The 12,397-nt window shown below is 41.1% G+C and overlaps 1 protein-coding gene across 1 annotated transcript in view; it reads right to left on the reverse strand.

The window, feature by feature from the left end:
- The window catches only part of zranb3 (zinc finger, RAN-binding domain containing 3), a 121,130-nt gene that overhangs the window by 101,344 nt on the left and 7,389 nt on the right, over window positions 1-12,397 (reverse strand). The window contains exons 3-5 of the mRNA XM_021321089.2: window positions 6,122-6,140; window positions 5,652-5,830; window positions 424-655 (exon numbers count right to left, since the gene is read on the reverse strand). Of these exons, the coding sequence (XP_021176764.2) occupies window positions 424-655; window positions 5,652-5,830; window positions 6,122-6,140 (430 nt within the window). The remainder of the gene's footprint in view (window positions 1-423; window positions 656-5,651; window positions 5,831-6,121; window positions 6,141-12,397) is intronic.

A 12,397-nucleotide genomic window follows, 5' to 3' on the forward strand; every position in this document is an offset into this window, starting at 1 on the left:
ACAAAGGTTATTGAAATAAGACCACAGGATCCAGAAGGATGAGTGACACTGGAGAGAGTTAATTGGCTTTTTCGAACATTAGATACACTGCTCCGGAGCAAGTTACCATGACGATCTACCTGCCCCGCAGAACGAAGCACCTTTGAGCAAAGATAAATTTGAGCTGGCTTACTGATGAATCCCATCTTAAAGTCTGAGAATTTTATGATCTACTGAATTCAGATTCCCGTATTTGTCCACATAGTCCACATACTTCCTGCTGAGTTGCCCTTAATTATCTATCAAAATATAAGCCTGTTTGAGGGAATGGGCAACCTGCACGATACGTTTCATCTGTTGGATAAAAAAAGCCTGCTCCATTTAAATGTGTACTCGTTCCTCAAGAGGCATCATTAAAATGTTCATTCCATCGAGTCTGATTACCTCTTCGGGTCGACCCAGAGCGGGGGTACCGGTGAGCAGGATGGCCCGCTTTGCGCTCTGAATGAGAGGGACGAGGATCTTGGTGCGCGCCGCGTTCCTGGATTTGAGGTAATGAGACTCGTCCAGCACGACCACAGCGAACCGTTGCCTGCTCAGAGCCTCCACTAAGGGGCGTGCGTCTGTGGTGAGCAGGCCATAACCCAGCACTGTCACCTTACTGCTGCTGATACCCCTGCGGAAGAACACACACACACACACACACACACACAACAAAAAAAACTGTCAATACACACCAAAAGCCTGAGGCAAACAATATAGGTTATTAGGTAATGCATTACAAATGGATTGAAATATGGCCTCATTCAGTTCTTGTTATATATTATAATTACCAAGAACGATTTCCCTTAATTAGGTACTCAGATAAATTGATCAATAAACTGGACAGCAGTAAAATGTCAGAGAAGAATTCAGAAAAAAAAAAGGTCCAAGTACAATTTAGAAAAGCTAGCAAGCGTATAACCCTAACTAGCTTGGTTAGGGTAGCAGCTAGCAAGAACAAATTTGTTTGAGCTTATTTTGGAAAACAGCTGTTTTAGTGTAACCTGCCCAGCCAGACTGATAACGTGTAGGACTCTCCGTCATCTACGTGGGACTGCTCCCATTGAATTTGTTTGGGGAACAAAGCATTCAGCAGAATCCTCAGAGCTGATTGGGCGAACCGGCACCTAATGTCCGCCTACCAAAGATTGGTTTTACCCAATCACTTTTATCAAATCAAAACGTAAGCAGCAGATGTCGCGAGAAATGACAAGAAGGTCAGCTAGTCGAGGCGTTTTTAGCATATCTTCTTTCAAAAATTAAATCGTGGATTCTGACCAATCAAATGTGATAGCAGCAGCTACGCGTGTGTCCTCCTGCGCTGATTTGGACACAAACGGTTAAAGCCGAAGCGGAACAAGATGGATTTTCGTGTGCTTGTGAATGCACAAATACCGAGAGAATTCATATTGCAAGCAAAGTTAAAGTATTTATTTTCAAAAATAAAATTATGAAGTATAATTAGTAGAAAAAAGAAAGCCAAGTTGAGTCAAAAACGTAATGTTAACTAGCTTAACATGCAAAGAATCAACCTCTGTAAAGACTGGACTTTATAGGTGACTCTGGAGTTACAGTTGTTAAATTGTATATATAAAATTTAGGCCACCTAATGTATGTTGAACTTCCAAATAAATCAATTGTAAAATAAAGTTACATACATGCATAAATACATAAAGCAACTGACACATTTAGTATTAGCCATTTCTTTCTTTTGTAGTTTTATTGTTAAATATGAATTTATCCTGGAACAAATTAAAGTAATGAATCATAGTAAATGATACTGGCATACAATTAAATAATAAATAAGAATTAAAGATTTTTATCATCCTTTCATCTTTAGAATTAATGGAAATCATCATTAGCAGAGAAGTAGCTGTCAATATGAAGGCTAAAAGTAGATTTAGTTATTAATTCAATGTTACATATATAGATATATATATATCACTTATCACACTTTTCTATTTCTTATGTACTAATTTATATCAAATTATTTTCATTCAGTAATAATTTTCATTACAGAGACAAAAAAATTAACAACTTAGCTAGCAAAGCAGTACTTTTAGCTAGGTCTTAAATAATTAGCATATTCAAATTGGGGCTGATATAGTACTACTTAAGTTAAAATGTTGAGAAAAGAATCTTATATTTAATATTTTTTTAAAGTTGACTTCTTTAAAGTCAGCACTTAGCTAAAAGAAGGCTTTTATCTCAAATTTGCAGCGTCTGTGCAGGTCGCATCCAGCTATCACGCCACAGAGTCACACTTTTTTTTGAACAGTCAAATTCTACAATACTAAAAAGATTATTGTTTTTGGCAATTGCGATATTGAATGTCTCTCTTCATTTTATTTCATGTTTCATTATAATATTGCTTTCTGGGAGAATGGCTGCTGTTTTTAGCCCAGAAGACGATTGTGAAAATTAAATCTAAGCTAACATCTGTTCTCATGCTTAAGCGTTTATTGGTTTGATAAGTGGGCTTCCACAATAAGCAACACAAATTATTTAACAAAAAACAGCTGGAAGCTGGTATTAAGGCACGGTCAAACTTTTTCACACATCCTTCCTTCAGCTCGTCAAACATGATGTATCGCAATTTCTTCCCCCCCCCTCGCTCGTAAACACACAGGCACTGTCTCGGATAAACAAACACACAGGTGACTTTCAGCAGAATGAAAACCGGCGAGGATCTGAACGAAATCATAAAGCCTCTATGCATCTGGAAGCCTTTAATTTCTTCCCTCCGCCACACGCGCACGTTTCTGAGCCGAAACGCTGGAATAAGGCGCTACTGATGTTCTACAAAAGCACAAGTCAGTCAAAACACCGTTAGGAGATGCTGCATAATTTTTTTTTTCCTCTTCTTGCCTCCGCGTTCAGTCATTAACACATCCAGTTCAAGGACACGTTTTTCCCCAGAAGGCGTTCACAACCTCTTTGCACCTCATCTGTGATGTGAGGTGGGGAGCCCCCCCCCCCCACCGCCATCTACCACCCCTCCAAGTGACAAATATAGAAACTTTGTGTCATTCAAAACTTAAAAAGCAGGAAGAACAAGGGGAAAGTTGAGGCAATAGATGTTTCCGTGCTTTTTTTCCCCCCCCCTTCAAAGCGCCAGTCCACAATGCAGAAACGCACAGCACACCTGAATAAACATTCTTGGAAATAAGGGCCGTTTCCCAAGGACAGCATTTTCCCCTCCTCCTTTCAGCTCTTGTTCAATATTGCAGACGTCACCTTGACATGATTTGTCTGTCAGCGCTGTCAAGCATTGGCCCCCGCTGGCTCCTGACATAGAGGGACACTCCGATATTAATCTTTCGGCCCCACCTCCGCTGTCTATCATGCTGCCTCAGTCTCCCGACTCTGAGACAAAGTGCATTCGTGTTTTTAAAAAAAAAAAAAAAATCTTTATTACATCTCTTTAGGGTAAATTATTACTGCTTGCAAGAGCTGAAGCAGAACATATCAGCCTCTGCCAGGCGGACGCTTATAAGGGCAACTTTGCCTTAAGCTCAAATAATGGCTGTAACCTTTCACTTTCATAAGGAATATCTGAAACACTTATGAGACTATGCACCCTGCTGCCCTGAATGGGTGGGTACAGTGTCTTTCATTTCACTTTTAGACACATTACATGCACTAACGTGGATCCTATTATAGATATAGATGAAAACACCAGAATCAGGAGCTTAAAATCTACAAAAAAAATTACAGCTTGTTCGACTGGCGATAGGATATAATGTGTTTAGAATGTATCCTCAATGTGACACGGCTGCTGCTGCTCTTGGTATGAGTGACACAGCAGAAGACAGAAGTTGCCAGCTTACTGCAGAGAACATGGTAATTAAAATTCACTCCGGGAACACGCGGTACTGTCAACTTTTACCTCTACCGGTGAGGAAGGAGTGTTTCCTAATCTGCGGCGTCTTTGATCCACTCGAATTTACTTCCAATAATGTTTTGGGAAAACGCTGTGGAAGACCTTAAATTTATGCATGGGAAGGTTCTCCAAGTACGACCTGACTTAAATAACACCATATTGATGCCAAACAGAGTAAAAAAATATAATAACTTTATCTTACTGACTTTCAAACAGCCAGATAGCTTTTAGCTTCTGAACAGCAGGTTTAATATTTTTTTAGTTTAATGAGTGATGGATGCGGCTTGATTGGTTTTCACACCCTCAATGTCATATCGTTTTCCTCAACCAATCTTTTCTGTAGGTATGAGATTAACACACCAACCGCCTTATTAGCGGTGTACAACAGGTGGGGGAGGGTCATGATGCGACACATGCAGCCCTACATGTAGAGAAAACTAGCACATTCACTTGCCTCTCTTTAAAAAAGGACTTTGAGCTGCAGAAACTGATTTTTTTTTTTTCAACCTTATTATAACATGATTTTGTAGAGGCCGAGCAACAAAATCAGAATTTTAAAGCTCCAGGTTGATAGAAATCAATCAATCTAACCTGGAAAGTTGCTAATTTTGTACAACTAAATCCAATATGGCTACAGCATCTTTAAAGCATAGTGCTAGCAGCCATAATAGTTTCTTTGGACTAATGATAATTGTGATGTAATTAAATTGGTCGCCCACATTGTTTGCCCACGCAAGTCCCGTCAGTGAACACGGCTGAATTGGGTGTTGCCATTTTATTGGTGGCAGCAGGAGAACTTAAAAACAAGGTTACGTAATTGCAGTGAACACCGCCAGGGGCTAAAGATGCAGAGTTGTTGGTTCCTAACCCAGGCTACTCCTCAATGCCTCAATGCATAAGTAGAAGGCAACTGGACTCTTGTTTCTTGATAGAAGCCTATTTGCCTTATATCAAAAGGCCTTAGAATTTCCTGTCTATTCAATGCCAAAATAAAGCGCACATTCACTATTTTCCACGAAATGTGGACTACATTTGATGATATCTACTTCAAAATACAAAATACTTTATTCTGCTACCTTATTCTGTGCAAAAAAATCTTCCCATCACCGTTTTGAGATAAATTATTTATTAAACTTATTAAACACACAAACTATAAGTATCTGGACCAATTTGGGATTGAGAAGAGCCAACAATGTGCAACTTATACAGCGGACAATCCTGGACAGCGTTGTTCTACACTATTTCGGTTTTTGAGAACACAATTTTGACTTGTTAAACCTAAATCTGCAGAAAGCAAAGAAAAGTGTATGTGCATGGTAGTGAGGAGAGGCTGATGCAACAACTCCATCTCACTCTTATACAAAGATGATGCAGTTTTTTTAGCATTAAAGGCAGTATTCAGATTTTTTTTCTGAGCTCTAGTGAGCTCTAGGACTGAGATAAATATATTAATATTCATGAAAAAGTTGCTGTGTGTGGTTATGTTAATTTGACAAAGCAATGCACTGAGATTCATTGAGATGCACCTTCAGATGCATGGAACCATTAACATTCATTAATCATAAACACCTCTAATGCTCATCAGGTGGCCTGTGACACAAAATGTAATTTAATTAAGGTTGCTGCTTAATGCATAACAGAAGCCACTGCCTCCGATTTGCACCCTCTGAAAACGGCTCCTGTGCGTCTCTGCAGGGGGGGGATTTGAAGGAGCGGAGGAAGAGGGAGTGCGGGTAGGGTGACCTACATGGTGTGGCTCTTGCTCTCCACCAGATTGATGTCTCTGGGCTGCAGCTCCGGGATCCACCTCTCCAGCTCCTCGATCCAGGGATACTTGAGGGAGGAGGGCACCACCACCAGGAGGGGCCACTCCTGCCTGTAAGCGCACGCCACCGCGATGGCCTGCACCGTCTTCCCGAGACCCATCTGGGCGGGGGCAAAAAGAAAGAAGAAGAAAAAAAAAAAAAATCAACACATGGCAAAGGAGGAAGAAAAACAAGTCAATCGCACAGGGGGCCCTCGGCGGCAAATTGCATATGACGGCCGAGCTCATGTGAGCCCCGAGAGTAATAAGGTCTCACAATGATTCTAGTGTCAAAAGCGATTAAGCACATGGGACTGCAGCACAGGGCTGACAAATTAATTTGGAAGGCATGCAGCAAAGTCTCAGGTTCGGTTCCCCGCCCCCCCCCCGATCAGAGTGCTTCGTGTACTTACCTCATCAGCAATCATACATCTGCAAAACACAGAAAACAGAGAAGCCAAATCAGCGTAGGTTTACGTTACAGTAGGAAAAACAGGGATTTAGTCATTTATGGCGAAGGCGACGGCCTCTCTGGCGTGAGGCTCCTACGATCCAAGAGGACCTCCTGTCGCATCTCACGCCCTTTTTGGTGCACGTGCACCGAGTCGGAGCAGATTTGCCTCTACTCTTGGATGTACCACAAATCTGTCACTAGTAATTTAGCTCTGTGCCGCTATTCTACTTAAGCTTGAGTGCTGATAGCGCCATTCAATATTTATGCTACTGCTTCAGCTGGATAATTCTGTGTTTGGAGCAGCAGAGCATCTCTTCTCTCTCTTTTTTTTTTTTTTTTTTTACTTTATTTCAGTTCATCCACTTCTTGCGCTAGGATCTTTATCCAGTACTTTATTATAGGCAGAGACATTTCCATGATTCTTGACCGCAAAAACGGAACTAAAAATAACTAAAATTTTCTTGAAATTAGTGCATTTATCCTTGATTTGCCAATGGAATAAGATTTGTGCACTTAAAATAGGAACAACTCATCCCCATCATCTTATTTCAAGTGCAGTATATCTAATTGTCTTATTTAGGGGTCAAAATACTCATTGCATTGGCAGATCATCTTATTTACCTGCTCAAATCAAGGACAAATGCACTAATTTCAAGAAATTTTTACTTATTTTTAGTTCTGTTTTTGCAGTGTTTTTAAATAAGCCGGTATAATATTTTCTGAGTAGAATACTTGTTGGCTCAAGCTTGCGAGAGCCAAACACAATGAAGGACACAAGAATCAAAGTAATGAAGAAAACAATGCAGGCGACTACAGCTTACGCAGGTCATACTTGTTTTTTTGCATTTTTATACACTTTCCATATCTGCGGTTTATACAACTTCTATCCAGAATTAGTGTCTCGCAAAAGCATTGAGAGAAATTGGACTGTTTCACATTGTCAACTCACAGCTACGTCGGATTTTAATTGACATTTTCAGCGAGAGAACGACACAAAGCGGTGCGTCACTGCAAAGCATGAGCAGAGTAAACCATTTTCTTACAAAGAAGAGTTGGAAAGTGTTTAACGCATTTGTATTCAGCTCTCTGAAGACTTTGCAGACTTTTTGCCGGCAAAGCAGCTGCAGATCTGTTGTGGTTAGTCTGTATCTGCTGGGCTCGTCTGGAGAATGAAAGGCATCCCTTATTCATTTTTGCAAGTTAAATCAACCTCAGATATGCATTTATGATCAGATTACATTACACACGGGTGGACTGTACTAACTAATTTGGTTGCAATGGATTTTATTTACAGGTGTCAGGATAAAGGAGGCTGATTATGCCACATAGGCCGCACCTTTGGAGTGGGCTGCCAGTGTGCGGCGTTCAAGCAGCATTCTGGGGCCAAGGGTCCTGCTCAGTGGACTTGAGCGGCAGCCTGTGGGATTCGAACCCCGGACCCTCTAACCGCTAGGCCACCACTCCTCCACTGCTCTGTGCTGGGCCTATTTTATAAAACCCCAATAAAATACAATGAAGTATTACAATGCTTTATTGCTGAGTGCAAATGGCGCAAATTATGGTTGCAACCACATAAAGTAAAATGATTAATGTATTAAAACTAATTGCAACGCATAGCTTAACTAAAACATGCAAACTCCACCAAATAAAAACTGTCATAATTCAGAAAGTTCACCTTGATTTTTGTATTTCTACAGGTCAACCGACAGCCAAAGAGTCATTTGTTTACTGCCAGGTCTCCTTTCTTCTTTCTGGAGTGAGGGCCGAAAGTTTAAGTGGACGTTTTTTTTCTAATGCAATATGTTCAAGCGACCATTAAAACTGCCAAGCAAACAGTGAAAGTGCGACATGGCCATCAGCTGAAGTCGCCCCTGTGGAAAATATGCAGCGAGATCAACCACTGGTTCTTTGTCCAGTAGGCCTGAGCCCATTGTCGTGACCTTCCCCCCCCCTTTTTTTTTTCTTCATAAACGCTTCCAACATCGTGTCACAAGTAACAGAGCAACAGAGCACCTCTGAATACCTCAGACAGAGGCGCTCATTATTCTTTCTGGTCCTCCTCCTCCTCTTCCTCCTCCCATCTCCGCCCCATTTCTCTCTTTCAGCTGAGGAACATGATTAATGTGCACCTTGCCACTGGTGGTTTTTCTAATTGCCAACACACCGGCTCAGTCAGCGCTATGCACAGACACGCACACACACACACACACACCGGTCCAGCATGTGTGTGTATAAAAAAAAAAATTTAAAAAAAAAGTGCATACAAAAGGCATGCAAGAATAAAAAGTGGAAACGCACACCGGCGCATTTACTTCCAAGACGACACACACATGTGCTGCACATGCACCCACATGCACCCACACACCCACACACACACACACAACCCCGGGAGGGAGTGTGGCTGGGGCAGGTGCTTGCCATTTCTCAACACATTAATCATCCTCCTTTAAATAACCCGAGTGTCGTCTTGACGGTTTGAGACTGCGAGCGCACCGCGCTGCTGTTGCCTGACGACGGCACGCTCCCCGTTGCAGCATCTTTCTAATGTTATCTCCGAAACCCACGAGCCCCGAAGTGTCAGGGAATGGGCTCCGCTGCCTCCTCCCAAAAGCTGGCTGCGATGATTTGATGGTTCTGACCTCTACGCGGCGATGTGCTGTGTGGACCCGTGTCTAACCCCAATCTTCCAGCCAAGGTAAAGGCCCTCTTCTGAGGACCGGGCCCCCGCAGGTGCTCTGCGCCCGAGTGTGGGACGGCGGACAAAAGGCTGACTCGAAAGGGTGCCGCCGCGTGCCACGCTTGGACCCACTCGAATATCACACACATTAAAAGGGTTCAGAGTGAAATGTTTGCTATATACACTGGATTGCCAAAGCTCTAAACTAAAAAAAAAAAAAAAAAAAAAAAAAAAAAGCAACCTTAAAAGATTGTGCACTGAGTTAAATGGTTTAATAGTGTCATGGCATAAAAGGAATTGGGAAATATTTCAACTTTTCTCCAGTACCTTGCAATATAATCTTAAAAAAAAAAATACTTAAAAAAAAGCGGTCAACGGAAGCACATCTTCCTTCCTCCATCGTCTAAGGCTAAATTTACTCAATGATCTGTTTTGCCGTGTGTTTAACTTAAACAGGGTTTTGCCTCGGCCTGATGTCTATCTGAGCTACATTTTTAGATTGTGTTTTAAACCAATTGCAAACAAGAGAAACAAGGAGCAGACACCTCAACCATCTAAAAAAAGGAAGCTATATTACCAAAGTGATGACCTGGTAACCAGGAAGGTATGGAGCAGATAAAGATATGGCCGGGGTGGGCCGTCTGCCACAGGAAGGTTTCTGTCAAGCGTACATCAGCTTGTACCCCTCAGGGGGAGACTTTGTACCTGCTCTGACAAATACTAGTTTAAGTATTTATTTTAACATACTAGTCAGTCTATTGTAGGGAAATTAAGTTATACGACGCCAATAAATAATATCTACCAGCAGGAGGTTGCTTAGAGCCATTTTTTCTGTTATTATTGACCAGACTGTCCATACAGGGATCAGATCAACAAAGAATGAAAATGCGGTTTAATACCAGAGACGTCTTGGTTTCTCTGGAAGTGGAAACCATATTTGGAGAAGAAGGTGGAGCTAAAAACAGAAACCCGATTTAAACAAACACGACACGCCACTTTGGGGAGAGATAAGTTGCTTTATTGTGAAGGCACTTTCAGAAATATCACCAGCACAATAGTCAGAGTAACGGGTAAAGAAACAAAGCAACATGAGTCAGAATGAAATGAAAAAAAAAATAAAAAATGGGGGGACACGTTCAGTATTCGCAACCGGAGGTCTGTTCGTGCAATTCATTTAAATAAAAGAGTTTTAAGAAACTATCATCAGGCATTACCACCCTCTTAATCACGGATGGTTGTAGACGCAACACTCCGGTTACATAATGGCCTTAATGCATTGTGTAAATGTTTAATCACATATCTCGTTCTCCTGTTTTTATCATGGTACTTAAAAAGGCCCAGTAATACGGCTTATAATGACGCATTTACTTGAAAAATACATATTTCTACAAATGTTAAGTGAACATATTTTTCTCGCCCTTTTCGCAATAAGCATTAAGGGCTTCTAAACAAAATAATTCTTCCCTCTAATACACAATCTAGGCTCAGTAGGCTGTAACATTTATTTATGATGTGCAGCCTGCACACTTTGCTTCTCTATAAACCTCTTTTTAATGTCCTGGATGGATACTGTCCAACTATTGTTAGGATCGCCTATTAAGACTACGGGTAATATATGGTGAGTGAAATTTTTCATGCTGTTTCATAGAATCCATCTCCTGCCGTCTGCACAACACCAAAAAAAACAACCTATTATAATAAAAAACCCATTACTAGTTTCATGGCTTATTAGGAAGGAATAGAACTTAGGGTTTAGAAAGTAAATACCGTAAAGTGAGGCACCTTGAAAATACAATAGAGATGCTTTCCTATTTGCAATATAAGATCGTCTGTACTACTGGTGACAAATGACCCAGATTACAGCTGAGATGAGATATTGATAATGGAAGAACTAGACTGAAGCGTTTCAGGAGTTTGATCTTTATGGCTTCACTATTATGTTTACCACAGAACATCAACCTTAACACATTTGAAAGATGGAGCAAGGAGAGAGGGATTAGTCTACAAGAGCAGTCCACTTTTAATACCCGCCTCCTTTCCGAAATTAATCTTGGACCAGGTTGTTACCCTGCATTACTTTAAATCCTCTGATTACAATGATTTGAGTGTTTGTGTGTTTTAATGGAACTAAAGGAGAAATATTTGTCCAAAGAACTTTGAAAAGCCGACACTCTATATTCAAAGGTAAAGACAAATCTTACAACAACCTAAAACCTTTTTTTGGTGTGGTTTCTAGGGCAGAAAGGTCCCTAAGTTGTATTAGACTGCTGTGTCTAGTGCTTCCGCAAATACCGGCTCAGTCCTGTTTCCATGACAGGAATCGGAAAATTTTCAGCTCGGCTTTCAGTCTGAAGCTCAAAATTCCAAATATTTCTTGATTCGTGAACTCGCCGTGCCAATTGCCGCCGGGTCACCGTGAGAACGTGCTTCTATTTGGTGGTTGTCAAAAGTAGGCCAAAGCTGTAATAGCGCCCCTAGGGGTAGGGAGGTATATTGATATTGAAAGCCAGAAGATCAATATTAAATAATTTTTAAAAAACATCGATATTAATATTTGTATCGATTTTTATGCACAGCCCTAAATTAGACTATTCAAACCGTTCCACCCAAGGCAAGCAAGGTAAAGCCTCTGGGGAAAAAAAAAGCATAAGCATGAAGCTGTTAGCAGTCATCAGAAAAAAAAAACATACTAGCAAAGCAGAATATGGCAAAATTAAAGTATTTATTAAAAAAAATGGTTTTGCTGATTATGTTATTTTGTGATCATTTGTAGTCAAAAATCAAAATTTAACAATTCATTTGATTTATTGAACAGCTTTATATTCCAGCTGTAAAAGAGCGAGAGAGAGCAAGACTTTCAGCAGAAAACCAGATGTTTTAAATGTGTTGCACCAAAGCTGTTCAGTCTTATCCTTCTGAGCTATAAACATCTTTCCACCATCGGAAGTAACCTTGCCTGCAAGATGAATTCTCACAGTATTTGTGCGTTCACAAACACACGAGAATCCATCTTGTCCCACTCCTGTCTCAATCGTTCGGACCGAACCAAGAACGGGTTGGGCCAATGACGTTGCAGTATTATGGTTTAAGGCAGGACAGCTGTGACGAAGGTAGGAGCTGCCGAGCCCACAGCTAAACCAACATGACAGCGCAGGAGGAGTCGCGCGTAGCTGCTGCTATCACAACTTTTGTCAGAATCCACGATTTCTTCTTAAAAAGAAGAGCAGCAAGACGTGCCTTGACTAGCGTAACTTGTGGTTTCTCATGCCACCTGCTGCTCACATTATCATTCCATACCACGATTGGCCAAAACCGATCTTTAGTAGGCGGGTACTAGGTGTCGTTTCGCCCAATCAGCTCGGAAAGTTCGGCTGAATGTCCTTTGCCCAAACGGATTTGATGGGAGCGGACTCAGACTGATAATGTGCAGAACGTAGAGTGATACACATTATCAAACTGGCTGGCCAGGTTACATCGGAACCTGCTGCTTAAAAATATTTTAAGTGTTCATTTTAAGCCTTCTCTAGTTCTTAAAGAGAAATTTTAATCGGGGGAAGA

Source organism: Fundulus heteroclitus, chromosome 24 (assembly GCF_011125445.2).
Source record: "Fundulus heteroclitus isolate FHET01 chromosome 24, MU-UCD_Fhet_4.1, whole genome shotgun sequence".
NCBI classification, from domain to species: domain Eukaryota; kingdom Metazoa; phylum Chordata; class Actinopteri; order Cyprinodontiformes; family Fundulidae; genus Fundulus; species Fundulus heteroclitus.